Here is a 16,901-nt window from a genome sequence, read left to right as displayed (position 1 = left end):
TACCGAAATTCATACATAATACCTATTTAATAATTCTGTTATAGGTGACCTAAAACAATATTTCATAACATAAATCCAACTTGTTAGTTATTTCTTCTATATTTTTCTGTAACATAATATCTTTTATTTGTAAGAAACTAGTTTGAAAATAAAATACTGAGTTTGACCTTGCACTTTAGATTTCATAATTCATAAAAATAGAATAATTCTTTAACAGACATTAACTAAATTAATGAAAAATAACGATGACAATATAGGAAACTTACGTGGACATATTTCGTACGTACTGCTAAGTCCATTTGCTTAGTGATGTTTTAACAAAGCGGAAAGTAAATAAAGTGAAAGGAAAAGCAAGTGAAATTACTGTTCTATACTTTATTAAAAATATACACCTATTATTTGTACTATGTGAATATAATTAGCGAAAATTGTATTTGTTTCATTTTGTAATTCCTTCTATTCAAACGTAATATCCGTAGTATCCCCCATAGTACGGGTAAGCACCGTACACTACTTGAGGTGAAGCGACTGGTCCTGGTGCAGGATTAGGTCCTGGAAAAGCTCCAGGAGCGGCAAGAGTGATGGAAGCGACTGCTAGGACCACGAGTAGAACAAACTGCGAAAGAACATTTAAAATTATAGTGTTTTTGAAATTATCGCGAAAAATAAACAAACTTATTATTATTAATCTACTATAGTTCCGAAGCATAATCTGAATAACATGAATAAGACAGGGTGTTTTTTAAGGCCAGGTCACTATTGTTGAAGTTAAAAAAACATTGCATTTATTCAAATAGATATTAAAAATGAATGAACCTTAATAAACAGGAAAGTTATTTGTTTTCTTGAACATTAATTTTTTAACAAATAATTGCAGGGATATTTTGAATTTAAGCTTATTTGAAATTTTAAAAACTATGGTGCCAATATAGCTTTTCGAATTAACTGGAATACCTACGTCCTTTTTCTTTGAAATAACATTGTTAATTGCATATTCTTAAACAATTTTCAAAATACTCAGTGACATCGAAATTCTAAGGTGTCCCTAACTATGCTTACCAGTTTGAACATCTTGAGGTTGATTTTTCTCACACCGGTTGATAGTGCCTGCCGAATTTTACTGACAACAGTTCTCTGACGGTCTTAACATTTATATACACAATTTTATTATTATAATGCATGCTTGCTTTGGTATTCCATTCTCACCTTGATATGAATACAAATAAATAAACAATAAACAAAAATAATGCATTCAACGCACATCTCTAAAATTTTAGCCGCTGTTATCATCGTATTTCCCATTATATCACGACCATCTACGATCAACTTACATCGTTGTTAGGCGTTCGATATGGTACATTATATGTTGTTGCCTTAATAAGATAATAATTATGTTAGATATGCTACAAATGCTGCAGAGAATATGAACCATGTTAGCATTTCAGTATATGTAAGTAAAGAGAAACAACGATAAAAGTTCCTTAAGGAATTGGAAATAAAAAATAAAAAAAAACGGAGAAGATTCGGACTGTTTCGTAGGAGTAGTTTACAATAACAGTTATTTCAAATGAAAGGTTTTCTTTAACATACGATCACAAAAGTGGAGACAAAAGGATGGCGAGGAAAAAATTACTGGAGTTTTTGTGTTCATTAAAAACTTTTTATCGTAGCTATTTTTACAGGTTAAAGGCTAGCCAGTTTTCTTTTCAGATAAAATATAGAATATAACAAAATATCATGTTCCATCCGAGTTTTCAGTCTCAATTAATATTTTGTCCCATTTGCGTTATCGATGTTTGCATCCCGGACATTGGATAGCCTTGAAGATAGACAGAAACGTTGTAGGAATATTATAAACGCAATTTAATGTGACTTAAGATGTATTTCATCCCAGAATTAAACGATAAAAAAATAATAAAAGGATTTTATGCAAATTACTTAATTGTTCTCTCTTTGGAAATAATGGTACACAAACACATTTTAACAATATTTACCGTCTGCAACTGTTAAGACAAAAGAAAAAACAAGTTACTGCAGACAATTTCCATTTGCATTCTGCCAACACCTATATTTGTATTCGCTGCACCAAACGTCAATATAATGCAATAAATGACACTGTGTACGTCTTTATTTTTCACTTATGTAATACGCCTAGGAAAACTAAGAAACACATTACAAAAAACACGTTCAAACAAAGCTGACCTTTTCATAGAGTTATTACGTAAAAAATGCGTAAATATAAGTAAATTCAATTAATTGGTTGATAAAAGGTTATTAAGTACATTGCCTGCAACTGACTTTCTTTCACCGGATGAAGACTTGCAAAATGTTTAATAAAATAGATTTACGCACTTTCTAGGTTTTGCAGGTATATTTTTAAATCTATTATTCTCTGATATCACTTCTTCCTTAGTACTAACCAGATAAATTTTTTCTTATACATAGAAACAAAGATAACGTATTTTATTTTATTCTTTTCAACCACCTTTCGAATCGATCTAGATATTTGTGGTTGGGGAAAACTCATTTTATACAATTTTTGGGCCAGAGGTGATTTACTTAATTTTATCTACTTTACTGTGGCATCTCACAAACCCATAACTATAAATACAATAATAATTCATTTTATTATTCCCGAAAATGTATATATGAAATATGAAAATATATGATATATGAAACGTAAACAAAATTCACAATTGAATAAATCAGTACCGCATGCACATGATATGGAAAAATATTCAAAACGCGCTTAGAATGCATAATATTAGGATACTTTCAGTTTGAAAAACCTTTGACAAGACGGAAGAGCTCTATGTAAATAAAGATTTTTTTCGTATATAAAGCTGTGCGCGAGTTTTTTTCATCAGTACCAATTTTTACTTAACAACTCTTGTACACATCAGTGCACCAACAAATCATCATGTTCAAATTGGTATGTAAAAATATATTTCATTTTTATTACTTTATATTGGTCGTGCCACATCAATATATTTATAGAAAAAAAAAATTATTGACATTATGTAATAGTTTTTTTCATTTTAATTTTTTTTCAGCTAATGCTCCTCGTTGTTCTTGCCATTGCCTCAGTAGCGCTAGCCGTACCAAGGGCCTTCCCTGGACCCAATCCTGGACCTAACCCAGCTGCCGCACCATCTCCACAGTGGTTGTATGGAAGCTACCCTTACTACAGTGGTTACTACTACGGTTAAGGGTTTACAAAATTGTCGTCACACTACCTAAAAACACTGAAGTCGATATTCAAATTGAACACTATTTTTTGGTTTTTAACAAATTAGTTGTATATGGCTTTTTTATTTCTTGAAATAAATATACTGCTTGATTAGAACTAAAGTGTCTTATTATCAATTTCACCTCTACCGAGTATAAGTGAAATAAAATTTGAGAAAAAAAATTGAAACAAATGAAAAGAGGTAAATTCAAAGGGGAGAGCCACAAAAAATTATGTGATTTCTGTATTCTTAGAAAATCAATAGTTTTTGCATTTAAATACCAATATTTTTCATTTAAATATAATGCTACCAGCTTTTGTAAATAAAATCAGTCGTAAAGGCAGCAAATCACAAACATAATGGACTTATAACTTGTGCCCTATTGACATAATTACTAACCATTTTTTAAAATTGATCTCTGCAACAAAAACGTGTCAAAATGAAATTGCACAAGTAACAAAAACTCACTAATAAATTGAGGAAGCTAAAAAATTTGCTGCATAATATAGATCACATATGCCAGTACAATATGATCAATTTTAATGTAAAGTTTACTGGGACAGGGGAATCACATCAAATTTTATTATTTTGATTCACATTATTCTATTAGACATAGAAATGATTATATTATTATTATAGATGAGACGTAGGCAATACTGGTTAATGTCTAAAGCGTCCCTCAGCTAAACTGGCAGAGAGTGACGTGCTAACAACTACTCCGTTAACCAATGCCCTGACTCGCATTGAATTATATCCTCATTACCTAGTAAACAACCGACGTAGGTCTGGTGAATTCAACTGGCGAATGATTCAAACTGTTTAGTAGATATTACTGGAATAGTTCAATGCTGAACAGGGAATTAGTCCTCAGAGTAGTTATTTCCCGCAATAGCATCAGTTTGACATGCTATTCTTTACTATGTAATAATCTTATAAAGTAAGTCTTTTATTAGGTTGAATAAATGTTTTTTGCTTGTGCCGTTATCCAGAAATAGTCCATTTTCTCCAATTTTCAAATACTTCGTCATACCAAAAGATTCTAAAGAACTGTTGCACAGAGAGCATCGAAAGAAGTTTTGCAATATTGCGATTATTACCTTCAAACTTACCACGGTAACTTGTCTACAACCCTCAGAGGATTCAGGTGTGACTCTGATTAAACTTTTTGCACTTTTTTTAAGAGATTTTGCACCTAAGATTGGTAAATCTTTGTGACAATAAAGCAAATATCAGTTAACATACTAAACCAGAGAGAAACAGTTGTATATAATTTATCCTACATAACATACATTATTAAGTGAGATTGCAAGTATGTAATTTATTGCAGACATTATACATGTAAAGTAATTGCAAAATGACAGAAATCTGATTATACGAGATAAATTAAATCATCTACGTTAATTGCGACTCATTTTATTCACTAACCGCACACACTTTAACGATTTAAAATTGTATATACTCAAACTGGTATTCTGCCTACACATGCATCTAAATTAGAGCTCTGTTTAAAAACAATTAACGTGTATAATCGATTAGTGACGATATAATAGCACCAAAACAATCAGATTTGCATACATTTTTTAAATTTTAGATAAAACCATGAAATGGATGACGATAGAGTCATTATTATACATAGAAAAAAAATCATATGTGACAAGAAAAATTCTTTAAATTTTTCCGTAAACATAATAGTAAGCTTTGATAATAACTTCGTATAGAAGTTTGATTTCAAGGTTTTTCTTTATTTTTATCATAAATTAAAGAAATTAACACAAGGAAGACGCAAATACGTTCTGACAGAGAACTTAAAAATAAAATAAAATCGATTTCGTTGGGCGAAAATTTTTGTATCTTGCGCAGTACAGAATTACAACCGTCTCTAATGCAAATAAATTCGACGTCCATTCAAGAAGTGCCTAAATTAGAATACGCGAGATGATCTCATGGAAAATCCTCGTCTGAATTTTTAGTCTCGTGACGAGAATATGTAACTCTGCTTATTTGTTTGAACTAAGTACAAAGGAACTAATAACAAACGGCAAAATATGCAAATGCACCTAGTAATGTATATATAAATTGCTCTGTTTCATTGCAATATAAAGTATTTTACTTACTTCTACAGCTGAGTCTTGAGCAAGTGAAACAATTCGCAAAGATGTTCAAACTGGTATGTACATACACAATTTTTCTAATACTGATATTTGTATAAATATTTAACTTTTTTATTATATCATCAACTGATTAATAAGTTACTAAAATTTTGTAATTATATTAACCATTTTAGACAACATCTAACAATACTAATAGCATCATTCTTATGAATGTGTATCTTCTGTAAAGAGAAAAAAAAATAAGAAAATAGCTATTTATTGCTTAATTTAATTCGTTCTTTAAATAGCATTTTGTTGTTTTTTTACGGATTCTGGTAATTTATTTTATTTTATGTTTGTTTTCCGACTATTTATACAAGCACATTTAAAATTTATTTTTTAATCAGTTTGTAGTATCAGCAGTATGTTTTATAATTTTCTACTCAAATGGAGCAAAATGTTTTCAATTTCTAGTTCACATATTTTGCTGATAAAAATGGATCAGCTTTGAGTGTAAATGAAAAGTACATAATGTAGTTTTTGTAATACTTATAATACTGTATATTCCATTTTGCGACCTTATCATCAGTTTTTCGAAATTTTATGTTTTGTATAAATGACTTTCATGTCCCTTATTATGATTCAATTAGACATATTAGCACTCATGCAATTCAGTATTTATAAAGATTCTACCTCAACTTTGGCATCAAATAGAAGAAAAATTGTTAAATATTTTACAATAGATGTTTCTTCTATTTGTTTTTTATATGTCTCTTATACTTTTCTTGTCAAACTAAAAACAAAACCTAAAGATTTCTATAATATGCATATTATATGGGACATTTCAATTCTTAATTTGGCTGTTTATATTTTCACCCATTGAATAAATTTTATGGTATGGAAAAATCGGTTTTTCAAAACATCGGTACAATTTGATTAGATAAAACTAATATATTATGTAAATCAAACCATTTCAATTTCAGCTGGTACTTTTCGTGGTTCTCGCCCTTGCCTGTTTGGCTCTGGCCCTTCCTAAGGCGTACCCTGGACCTAATCCAGCCCCAAGTCCAGTAGCAGGACCTTCTCCACAGTGGTTGTATGGTTACCCTTACAGTGGTTACTACTACTATGGTTAAACTATGCTTAATCTTCATTCACTTTGAATTCACAAAAATTTAATTTTGTATAACTTGCCTAAATTTGTTTTTCTAACAGATCTGTTTATAAAACCCTTTTTTAACTAATAAAGTTTAGTTTATAGTAAAAAAATGTTTGCGTTTCTGTTATTGATCGAAAATCCGAAAGCTGCTAATCATCTATTATATTGCAGTTATAAAAACACCTGTACAAGGCAGAGAAAATTTATTTTAATTAAAAAATGTGTGTATTTTATTAATGGAGCACTTTGAACATAGGTAGAGTAAAACTTTTCTATTTCTAATATGAATTTGTATATTGAAACATGTAAAACTGAAAAATCGAAAGTGGGAAAAATTGGTAATGCACTTATAACATATTAATTAAATTTTTAGTACATTTCCTTGTCACTTGTCTAAAAATCTCAATGGAAATCTTGAATTATCCTTCCCCCTTGTTTTCAAATCAATGTTCTTCGGAGGAAGAATAAGAAGGCTATAAAGAAGCTCCTAATTGTCCACAAAGTAATGGGAGATCTTTTCAAAGGCCATTCCTAATGTCAAATGGATTAAAAAATACACTCAAACAGTTTGAATTGAATTAACTTTGATAAGAACCACAACCCAATATCTTTTTTATTACTTTTTTGTAAAGAATTTTTAAATTTAATATTTTGTTTAATAATCGCCTACCCTAACTTACTGTACTCAATATACGGTGATATTCTTTGTATCTAAATGTATGATAACACTGACAATATCTGCATATACATACTAATAAACACTAGGCTGAAATTAGTTATGAGAGTCTTTGTCTCTTTTATTAATTCATATTTATTTACTACAAACTCATTACCCACCACGTTTGTAGCACTATAAATAAACAGTGTTTGCTTTATTCATATCCTAAAAATAATATTTAGCTAGTCACATGAATTCAAACTGCTTCTAATAGAAAATTATCCCAACTAGTATGCATTATTTTCATGTACAGTCAAGGTTGTGCATAACTCCACGTCAGTAACAAAAATAGACTATTTGCGATCAACTCGGTAAACAATAAATTGTAAATGTATTGTCTATTTATTTTTTTTTCGTGTCAATTTTACTCGAAATCCATGAACGATATCAAAATTTTGCAAGAAGCAAAAAATCCTCTAAAATAGTGCTAATTTTTAAAATAGTTACGGGATAGCCAGTGGCGCACAGGCACTAGAAGGAGAACATCCTGTATATATATTCTCACTAAATTCTATATTTACATTGCCCTTATATAAAAAATATGTATACCAAATTTGAAGTTTCTAAGAACAACAGTTTTCAAATTATTTGAAAAAAACTAAGTTATCTGTTATATATTTAGAAGACTATATCTCAGTAGGCGTGCATTTTTGTAAGTTAAGCGAGATAGTCTTGTTTTCATCCAAGGAACCTGTGGTCAAGCGTTGTCCGTCCTTTTCAGGGACACTGTATAAATGTATCTGGAAAAATAGTTGAATAAATATTTGTTTTTGTTTCGATTTGCTTCAGTTTTCAATGTTTTCCAATTTGTTACTTCGGAAGAAGCAGAGTTCGTTTTAAGTTTGTCCAGCTTCTTCAAAATTGTTAAATCTCTATTCACGGCAGCCGAAGCGTTTTTCCTTCACAAGAATTTAATGTTTTTATTTATTCCTAACGTATCCTTTACTTTCAATTTGTTTCCGGTGTGTTGATGTATTTACAAACAAAAACCGTAAAAAATATAAACACGTAAAACAGGATGTTAGGATGACGCAGCGCTCTGAATTCCCGCTGAGATTCCTATGAATCGTCCTCCTGGTTTAATTCAAGTCACACAATAAAATTATTTTACCGGAATGATTGAGTTAGACTCGGTCCTTTCGTAAATAATTTATTATTGTTTCGAATTAGTTAATAGCTGACGTATATCGGGCTCAGATTTATGTCCGTTTGGCATAACTTTGCATATTTTCAAAGGACTGACGCGCGTTCACGTAAAAGCGTTCGCAGGCTCGAGTATTCTTAATGTTCTTGACAAATTAATTAAAATTACGTCAATTTTAATCACTGAGGTAAAAATGTCAGTTCTATAATTATTAAATACATGTTTCATCGGTTAACAAATATAGACAGATCCAGTAGCAAGCTCAGGAGATTTGAAACTAAGTAGATTTTTTATTAATCAATCGTTTCAATCCAATTCTACATGGTAATAATATTTTATTGGTGATCATATTTTTATTAATTAATTGAAGTAACAAATGAAATCCAATGGACCAATTCTATTTTATATAATAGTAAAGTCCCATCTACTAAATGACACTAAAATCACTACGCTCGAACCATTCCTGCGCCCAGCGGTTGGGACCACTTTAAATGTTTATACTCCCCTACATTAGATTCTTCATATTTTCATAACGTTACACTACGCACTCCTTAAACATTTCCAATATTAAACATCATCTTTAATTGACAACAATAATTGCAATAAGTATCAGACTAAGCTTGGTGGTTGACAATACATAGCTTAAATGGTGAACAAATTCAATTTGAGAATTTTAGGACAAGTTTGCTTCATTTTAGGTTCACTTTTTCAAAATTTCCAATATTACTGAAAAGGTGTTTGTTAACTCCTTCTAGTAACATATCCACAAGAAAAAATTAAGGGGAGATAAATATGGCTATCGAGTTAGTCACTACGTTTCAGACATGATCTCACCATGCTGTTGGAGTCATAGTTATTCTTTTGGAATATCAGTAATGTACAAGGTGAATATTTTCACCATTAGAGCACTTCTAACAAGAAAATGTTTCTAAATTGAACATATGTTGCAAATATTCGTCAGCTTAAATTAAAACAACTTATCAAAATCGACTTTTATTAACTTTACGTCATACGATTCTTTTATAGTGTAACAACTTTGACAAAGACTAATTATATAATCGAAACGTAGTCAAAATTTGCAAAAAAAAAGAAGTTTTTGTTAATCGCTCCTAAACCCATTACTCTAGGACCTAGACCCAGTTATCCTGGCAACCTAAAATTTGCCTGCCTGGCCCACAGTAGTTTACATCCTGATTCCTCTCATACAGCGTGCTGTGCTATTGCCCTACGACGATATGCCACACCCGGACTACTCCAGTTTTTTACAGACGTCCATGGCCGACTGCTTTTGTTAGCGCGGCGGCACTACGCAGTTAACTGACTGTAAAAGAATAGTTAGGGAGCATAGGAAGCAAATGAAGAAATTATTTATGTGAATATTAGACGAGATTTTTTAAATATGTAAAAACAAGTTGACTCTGTTATATTAATAATTATTTGTGAGTTTACCTGTCATGTAAAAAGTTTAGATTTGTAAATAGTTTTTTTTTTATTGAAATGCCACTTTCGCTTTCCACAGAAAAGAAAAAAAGTCGCTGAAAAATGCAAAAGCATTTTGTAATCGTGTATCAAACAATGTATTTTCTGAAACTATGTTTCAAAGCTTTTACATAAGTTGAAAAATATGTAGAAAAAAATTATATTTATAGTTCATTAACTTGACATCTAATTTATTCATGATATCAATAGCTCAATTTGAACATTAAGCGTTCTTATAGAATATCTCATAATGTTAAATAATTGTTAAAACTAGTAAATTATGGCTTTGTCTTTAACAAAAATTTGAAGGATATCAAAAAATTCGTAAACAAACAATATTTGTTTTAATACAGTTTTCGAAAAAAACCTCCTCAAATTTTTCATTAACAAAACTTACATTTTTGAGAAGTTTTCAAAATGTTGTGTGTCATGTCAATTAAGCATTACAACGCTTATTATTTAAAAATTTTAATTTTAATTTTAAATTTTTCATTTCAATGTGATCCAGTTCATAAAAACAGTATAAATATACTTATTGATCAATTCTCTATATTCGTATTCTTGTTGAAGATTATTTTTCCCCTTGCTCCTTGTCTATAAAGATATCTTCATCAATCTGCTACCTCCAAATTAGTCCTGCCTGATACTCTAATATATTAAATAAATGTGCCATTATGTTAATTTCGTCGTTGTATTTTACGCATATGTCAGTACCCAAAAATATATTGCTCAAATCCTTGCATTATATTTTTTATAGCAAGTTTTGGCGAAAAAAATGTTGATATCATTCCACTGATTGGCCTTGACTTTTGGTAACTCGTCTCTTGTCCTGTGCCGGATATTCGGGCTTTTTTTCTGAAGAAATATTACTTTATAACAACCTGACAAAATGCTGACATCGGTTTAGCATATATTATTATTAACAGGTGGCGTCAGAAATCGGGTACAGAAAATTCTGTTTCGTAACTTAGACAAGTTGTGTTAATGTTTTCACGTGAAAGACTCTTTTTATTATCTAATCGAAAAAAGAAAATATTAGGAAGATCATAACTGATTTGGCCTTAATATTAGAGATAACGTTTTCTGTAACAAGTCGGATATTCTGAATTTATACAATTGTAATCGATATCACCTTTCTTTTCTGTCTTCAGGATCAGAACGGAGACAAAAAATTAACTACTGTTGCATCAATCTAACCACAATTGTACTTACCAAATGCTTAAAGGTACTCAGTGAAATAAAACGAAAATATAATGCAAAAATTTTAACATTTATTGACTACCCAACTAAAAAGTTTACCCCAGTCTTCTATAAATTCACAAAACAAGTGAGGAAATAAAAATACCCGTTAAATTTACCATCCACTTTGAGAGAAAAAAGAATATCAGCTATTTATAACATTAATAAAAATTATTCTTAATGAAATTCAAACAGAACTGAATATCCCTATTTATAAATATTATGTTTGATACAGCTATGAATAATCCAATTGTAATTAGTTTAAAATAAAATGCAGTAAACACAGCGTTAGCGATTTCAATATAAAATCAATTATTAGAAATTCGCAGAAATGTAAATAAACAAATTTCTGCGCATATTTAATTTTCTACACCATCTACCGTTTTTTGGAAACGATAAACTGTGATTTAATATGGTCCAGTACTACATTCCAGAAGGATAGAACTTCATTGCTTAATCGCAATATATAAATATTTATAAGCACAACTCGTTGGTCGTTAAAAATAGATGATAAAACCAGAACTAATGCATTATTCATTGCCATTGCATTAGGTCAGAACAATCAGCTTATGAAATATGTTCTTTATGTAACACTAAATAACATTGTACCTAATTTGATTTAGAATTAAGTACGTACTATCTTTAATTTAGAACTGGGAAAAGATTTATATATCAAATATTTTTAATTGAATACGCTCAAACCTTAAGCGAGATACTCACTATTGTCACGTCACATGACATAGGTATAAATAAATCTGAGAATACGATCATGCATGAGTTAAATAGTTGTAGGAAATATTGTCATTACGTTACGATTTTCATGAGTCAGACACAACGTCAAACACTATTCACTGTTTCATAGAAATTTCCACATTGCCCAACTAGTACCTATTGAATTTCATCAGCAATATCTAGTAAATAGCACGCACCAACATAAAAACACGTATCTGACCTGTTATATTGAAATTGTTGAATAATATACTCGTTCAAAGAAGTATTTTGTATTTTTGTTTTTCTACTATCACCCTTGACAAAGGCCAACGCTTAAAAAACAGCTTTGTAGCAACTGTTTTTGTTCCCACATTTGACTTAACTGATTTTTCCATTTGGTAACCTCCTTGCGATTGGAATTAATAAACATTAACAAGACAAAATTAAATATGAAAAACACAAAACATTTAGAAAAATTGACATTTTACAACGACAGTGTCAAAAGTAATGAATTTTGTCCTTTTGACCATTTTTCTTTAAACACATATTCTAGAATCAGCTCTTGTATTTTTAATCTATTGTAAAAATATTAAGCCAATTCAAACAAATTTTTTCTAAAAAATATAATCGAATTAATATAGAATCTATATTCAAACCTACTCGTACATCTACAATTGAGAGAATCTTCCGATGAGTTAGTTTAACTGAAAGCACTTGTCAATATTTTTTAGGTATCTGTGCAAGAGATAAACTGTTTCTTTTTTGTAACTCAGTAACTTAACAAAAGAGTCAATGAATTACGACTATTATATTTTTTATCTAATACAGCATACAAGAAATTGTTGAGAAATTGCCACAACTCGCTATGTTCCTCATTATTGGACAATAAATTAAAACCAGTCTATTGTTTTCAATTTCTTGCCGGTTTGTTGAAGCTAGGATAGTGTCAATTTCTTGATCAGTGCATTGGGTGATAAACTGAAATACTGAAACGGGTTTTAGAAATAAAATATTGAAGTAGACAAACCACACACGCCTCTAAGGTCTGTTTCACTTTATAATTTTCTATTTTTTTCTTCAATGACGACCAAATTTAAGGCGAAACGACATAATATCTGAACTAACCTGATTTCGCAAGTACGGTGGTAAAAAATGCGCCGAATGCCAAGGTTACATTTGTTTTTATTAATGTTATACATATCATTATGACAGATAGGTGTGATAAATTATTCATTTGTTTTTTATGAGCTCGTTAATGCGCGCCGCTCATTGGACTGTTTGTAATGTGAGTTTTAGTGCCTCCTTTAATGGACCGACCTCTAATTGAGAGTTTTTGACACTTATCATTAGTCGATTGGTTTGTAATTATGTAAAAATAATTTTTCTGTATTAATTTAGATTTTCGAGTTTTAATAAGACAAATTTTACTTCCGCGTTCTAATTTTGTGATGGTTTTAGAAAAAAAACCTTGTAAATTAGAAATATTCCAACGTCAAAGTAGAAATTCAAGCGTAATTTGATTTCATCCGAGGGGGGAACACCTTTTGACTTTTTTCTCACGTAACTTCGTAGAGGAGGGTACAAACGAAGGCCTGAAAAAAAATGTAAAAGAAAATGGCAACGACCGTAAATTCAATCGCTTTATGTTCTAAATTAAAGCGGTTTTACGGGGCCTTAATACAAATTTTACTGATTACCAGTTAATGTTTTGATTTCACGTATTATGTAAACGTCGAGGTGAACGACATTCTGTATTTCAGTTTCCAGGAGAACCGACTGAACTTGAAGCAGTGAACCCTAAACTAATAATCTAATGACTCGCATATCGCAACGGGGTAGCAATTACTTTATATCAAAATATTTTGGGACTTAGGTAAGCTGTGTCCTAAATATGAGCGTAGCTTAGAATGTAAGTAATTTATTGTAGCGAGATATTCAAGAGAAAATTACATTTTTATTTTTCATCCCGAATACGTAGCCAACAAAAATTGAAAAGTCAGTGTTTCTAAAGACCATCGTGGATATCACCAAAATACAACTATTTTTAATCACATTTCTAGAAACTTCAGCCAATATCACCTTTTTTTAAGTAAAAGAGAAAAGTGAATCTTGTATTTCTTATGGATTTTTTCTCGAACTAAATGTGTATACAGGCTGTTAAAAATTCGCTTCTCACTACAGTGATCTCGGAAACCGTAAGAGGTGCGAAGTAGCTTAAATGGGGGCAAAGTTGCGTAATCAGGGTACCAACATTATGCCTCTAAAAAATCAAGGCTAACATAATTAGTTTTCGAAATATTTAAAAAAAAACGAAATTTTGGAAATCGTATTTGTTTCATTTCAGCCTTGTTTGAGGTGATATTGAAAAAAGAAGAACACTCCTGATTACGCAACTTTTACGGTTACGGTTATATGTGCTAATAGCCTTTTGTTACCTTTTAAAATGAACTGTTTAAAATAATTTTATAAAAACAGATTGCTTTTGCATGATAGTGCGACATGTTAATTTAAAGTCACCATACATTTTTGATGATGGACTGAATGAAACGTTGAATGTTAAAAAAATTAATATATTTGCAAGATTTATTAACTAATATTCACAGTCGAGTATAGGCATACATAAAATCAATTTATGATTTAAAATAATTATTTCTGCTGTTTTATAAAATTATTTAGGTACTATTTATTAAAGCACTGTGTTTAGTTTGCAAATCTCATGTGAAATTGACCTAGTTTAGGTGAACTACATAATATCAATACGCCTGATGTGATATGATAACAGAGCACTTCGGCAAAACTAGAATGGCCGAATATGTTAGGGTTTTATTTTATTACTTTTATTATAGTTTTCTGCTTATCGGTTTACGAGAAAATATGTATACGGTAGGCAATTTCTTGACTTTCTGCGTGAAGTATTAAATTTTTGTTACGGTATGTTTGTGTGTCCTCATTGTTCATTTTGTGTGATATGACAAAACATGTAGGATTCGAATCAAGAAAGCGGAAAGACTAACGCCCGCAGTTGTTCTAGGTTATAGGGTGGTATAAAAATTACGAATAAAAAAGGGTAAAGAAATTGAGTTATTTTCAATGAACTTATATGTGTTTCTAAAGGTCAAAGGTGTCCCAGTATAAGTATGACCTCTAATCAAATGTACACCCTACGCGAAAAAATTGAACTTTATTGGACTCACATTTCCATAGCTGTCTTGATAAAAAAAAGTTGTGGATGGTAAATGCAATAATAAAATCATTTAGCGTTTAGAAGAATCACTTAACGATTATGAAATGAAGTAATAATATGCAATATTCATCCTCGGATGTAAATGTTTCTAAAGCATAATTTCAAAGCCTGTTTTTTTTGGAAAAACACGTGTACCAAAAATGTATAAAAATTCAAATCGAGCAGAAGTCGACGAAGTGAAAACAGTTATTTTTTATCAAGGCATATTTTAGCTCCTTATTTACATTGAAATTAAATTCCTATAAAGGTACATGAGGTTTTCGGGTTGTTGACCTCGCTTTCGTTTAAATTCTCATTCATTCCAGAGAAAGCAGAGCTGAAAGGACAGAAAACGTACAAATAAATGCCAATTTTACAGTTTCCTGTTCCACCCACTAGAATGATTTTATACTATTGTCGCTGGTTATACGTCAATGCATTTTTAGTAAAATTTAGGTACACAGAATACTTCGAATATTAACAAACTTGTCAAAAGGATCAAAATTCAAATTTTTTATCTCATCCCAAAGCTTTTTTTTCGTAAATCTACACAAAGAACATGCATTGAACAATTTTCTTCAGTCCTTATACAGCATGTTGACGAATTAAAATAAAAAACGATTAAAACTACTATAATTCTTCAAACAGGTCTTAATATATCCGATAAATTATGTTTTAGGAGAACTTAAATTGGTAATATTTTATATTATGTGCATGGGATCGAGTTTTTGTCAACCTGTCGGAGAAGTTTCCACTTCGTCGTTTTAACCAGTCTGAATGACAACACATGGCTCACATCCTGATGTTAATAATAATCCATTTCACTGAATCCGAGCAAAAAATATGGTAATTTTAATCCTCCATCCCATCCACGACTTTGATTGTACCTCGACCACGCGAACTACATTTGGAACAGGATACGGTTTTATTTGTTTATGCTTTTTATACACATTTAAGTGTAACACTTCTAAGTACGGTCACAACTACAGTGATCGACAGTGGATAGATGTAGATTTTCAATCGTGGTTCCATTCACCAAATCTAACTCTAATTTGGATAGGACAGGCTTATTTTACTTAACGTTGTTATTATAATATTACGGTAGGCGTTACATAATAATAAGAAGAATATATTTAAATATTTTTATGAACCCTTTATTGTGGTCGCTAGAAGGTCATCTAAGAACTCATTAAAGGCGTACGTGGAATGCGAAATGTGAGATTTCGCTTTTGATAGCCGTTTTGAATGTCCCATAATCAAGATATAACATCTCCATTGTAATTGTTACGCCGATATGCTCGGCAAAAATAACAACATTAATGTTATCAGTACGGTATAAATTTGAATTTAATTTTCAATATCAGTAACTAGATTATTTCGTTAAGTTTTTGTAACACATACAGTGGCTATAAGCAGCGACTTATATGCAAATTCTATTTATTCTTCTATTTTCAAAACTGACCAAAACTCGTGGATAGGCAAATTTGACTTTACAAGTACTGGCCTTCAGGAAACTAATGCAAATCTTCATCATTTCCTTGATCCACCCTAGTTTTTGAAGGTTGACTGTTGAAATCACCAGTCGAATTTAGGAAACAATTGCACATGAGTCGAATATCAATTGTCAATATTAAAGGTAACTTGAATTTTATCGAAATATTCCTCAAATTCCAAATTGATGATTTTTAGTGTATTTTAGTTTTATTGGTATCTGTTTCCTGAACAGCAATATAATATTTACATAAAGTAACTTACATTACAATGAATCGCCCTGTATTTTATTTTAAAAACTGAAAATACACTTTATGTTCCATCATTTTTATAAAGACAGTTTTAAAAAAATTCCTATTATAACAAGTTGGCCGTGGAAAAATGACGGATATATATTATTCAGTAATAATTACTAGC

At 30.5% G+C, this 16,901-nt stretch overlaps 3 protein-coding genes across 3 annotated transcripts; 2 read left to right on the top strand and 1 right to left on the bottom strand.

Moving 5' to 3' along the window:
• Positions 1-357: 357 nt before the first annotated feature.
• On the bottom strand, positions 358-1,170 carry LOC108912207 (neuropeptide-like 4). Its single transcript, XM_018717387.1, has 2 exons — positions 1,060-1,170; positions 358-616 (listed from the first exon to the last, which is right to left on the bottom strand). The coding sequence occupies exons 1-2, from the start codon at positions 1,069-1,071 to the stop codon at positions 461-463; spliced, it is 168 nt and encodes a 55-aa protein (XP_018572903.1). The 5' UTR covers positions 1,072-1,170; the 3' UTR covers positions 358-460.
• Positions 1,171-2,818: 1,648 nt separating this feature from the next.
• LOC108912209 (neuropeptide-like 4) lies at positions 2,819-3,346 on the top strand. The gene is made up of 2 exons (XM_018717389.1): positions 2,819-2,932; positions 3,054-3,346. Exons 1-2 carry the CDS (start codon positions 2,921-2,923, stop codon positions 3,207-3,209), a joined length of 168 nt encoding a protein of 55 aa, XP_018572905.1. The 5' UTR covers positions 2,819-2,920; the 3' UTR covers positions 3,210-3,346.
• Positions 3,347-5,285: 1,939 nt separating this feature from the next.
• On the top strand, positions 5,286-6,589 carry LOC108912208 (neuropeptide-like 4). Its single transcript, XM_018717388.1, has 2 exons — positions 5,286-5,397; positions 6,304-6,589. The coding sequence occupies exons 1-2, from the start codon at positions 5,386-5,388 to the stop codon at positions 6,454-6,456; spliced, it is 165 nt and encodes a 54-aa protein (XP_018572904.1). The 5' UTR covers positions 5,286-5,385; the 3' UTR covers positions 6,457-6,589.
• The last annotated feature ends 10,312 nt before the right edge of the window (positions 6,590-16,901 follow it).

The sequence above is a fragment of the Anoplophora glabripennis genome, unplaced genomic scaffold, assembly GCF_000390285.2.
Source record: "Anoplophora glabripennis isolate ALB-LARVAE unplaced genomic scaffold, Agla_2.0 scaffold215, whole genome shotgun sequence".
Taxonomy (NCBI): Eukaryota; Metazoa; Arthropoda; class Insecta; order Coleoptera; family Cerambycidae; genus Anoplophora; species Anoplophora glabripennis.
The sequence above is the reverse complement of the archived record's forward strand: the minus strand, read 5'-3'. Positions and strand labels throughout refer to the sequence as shown.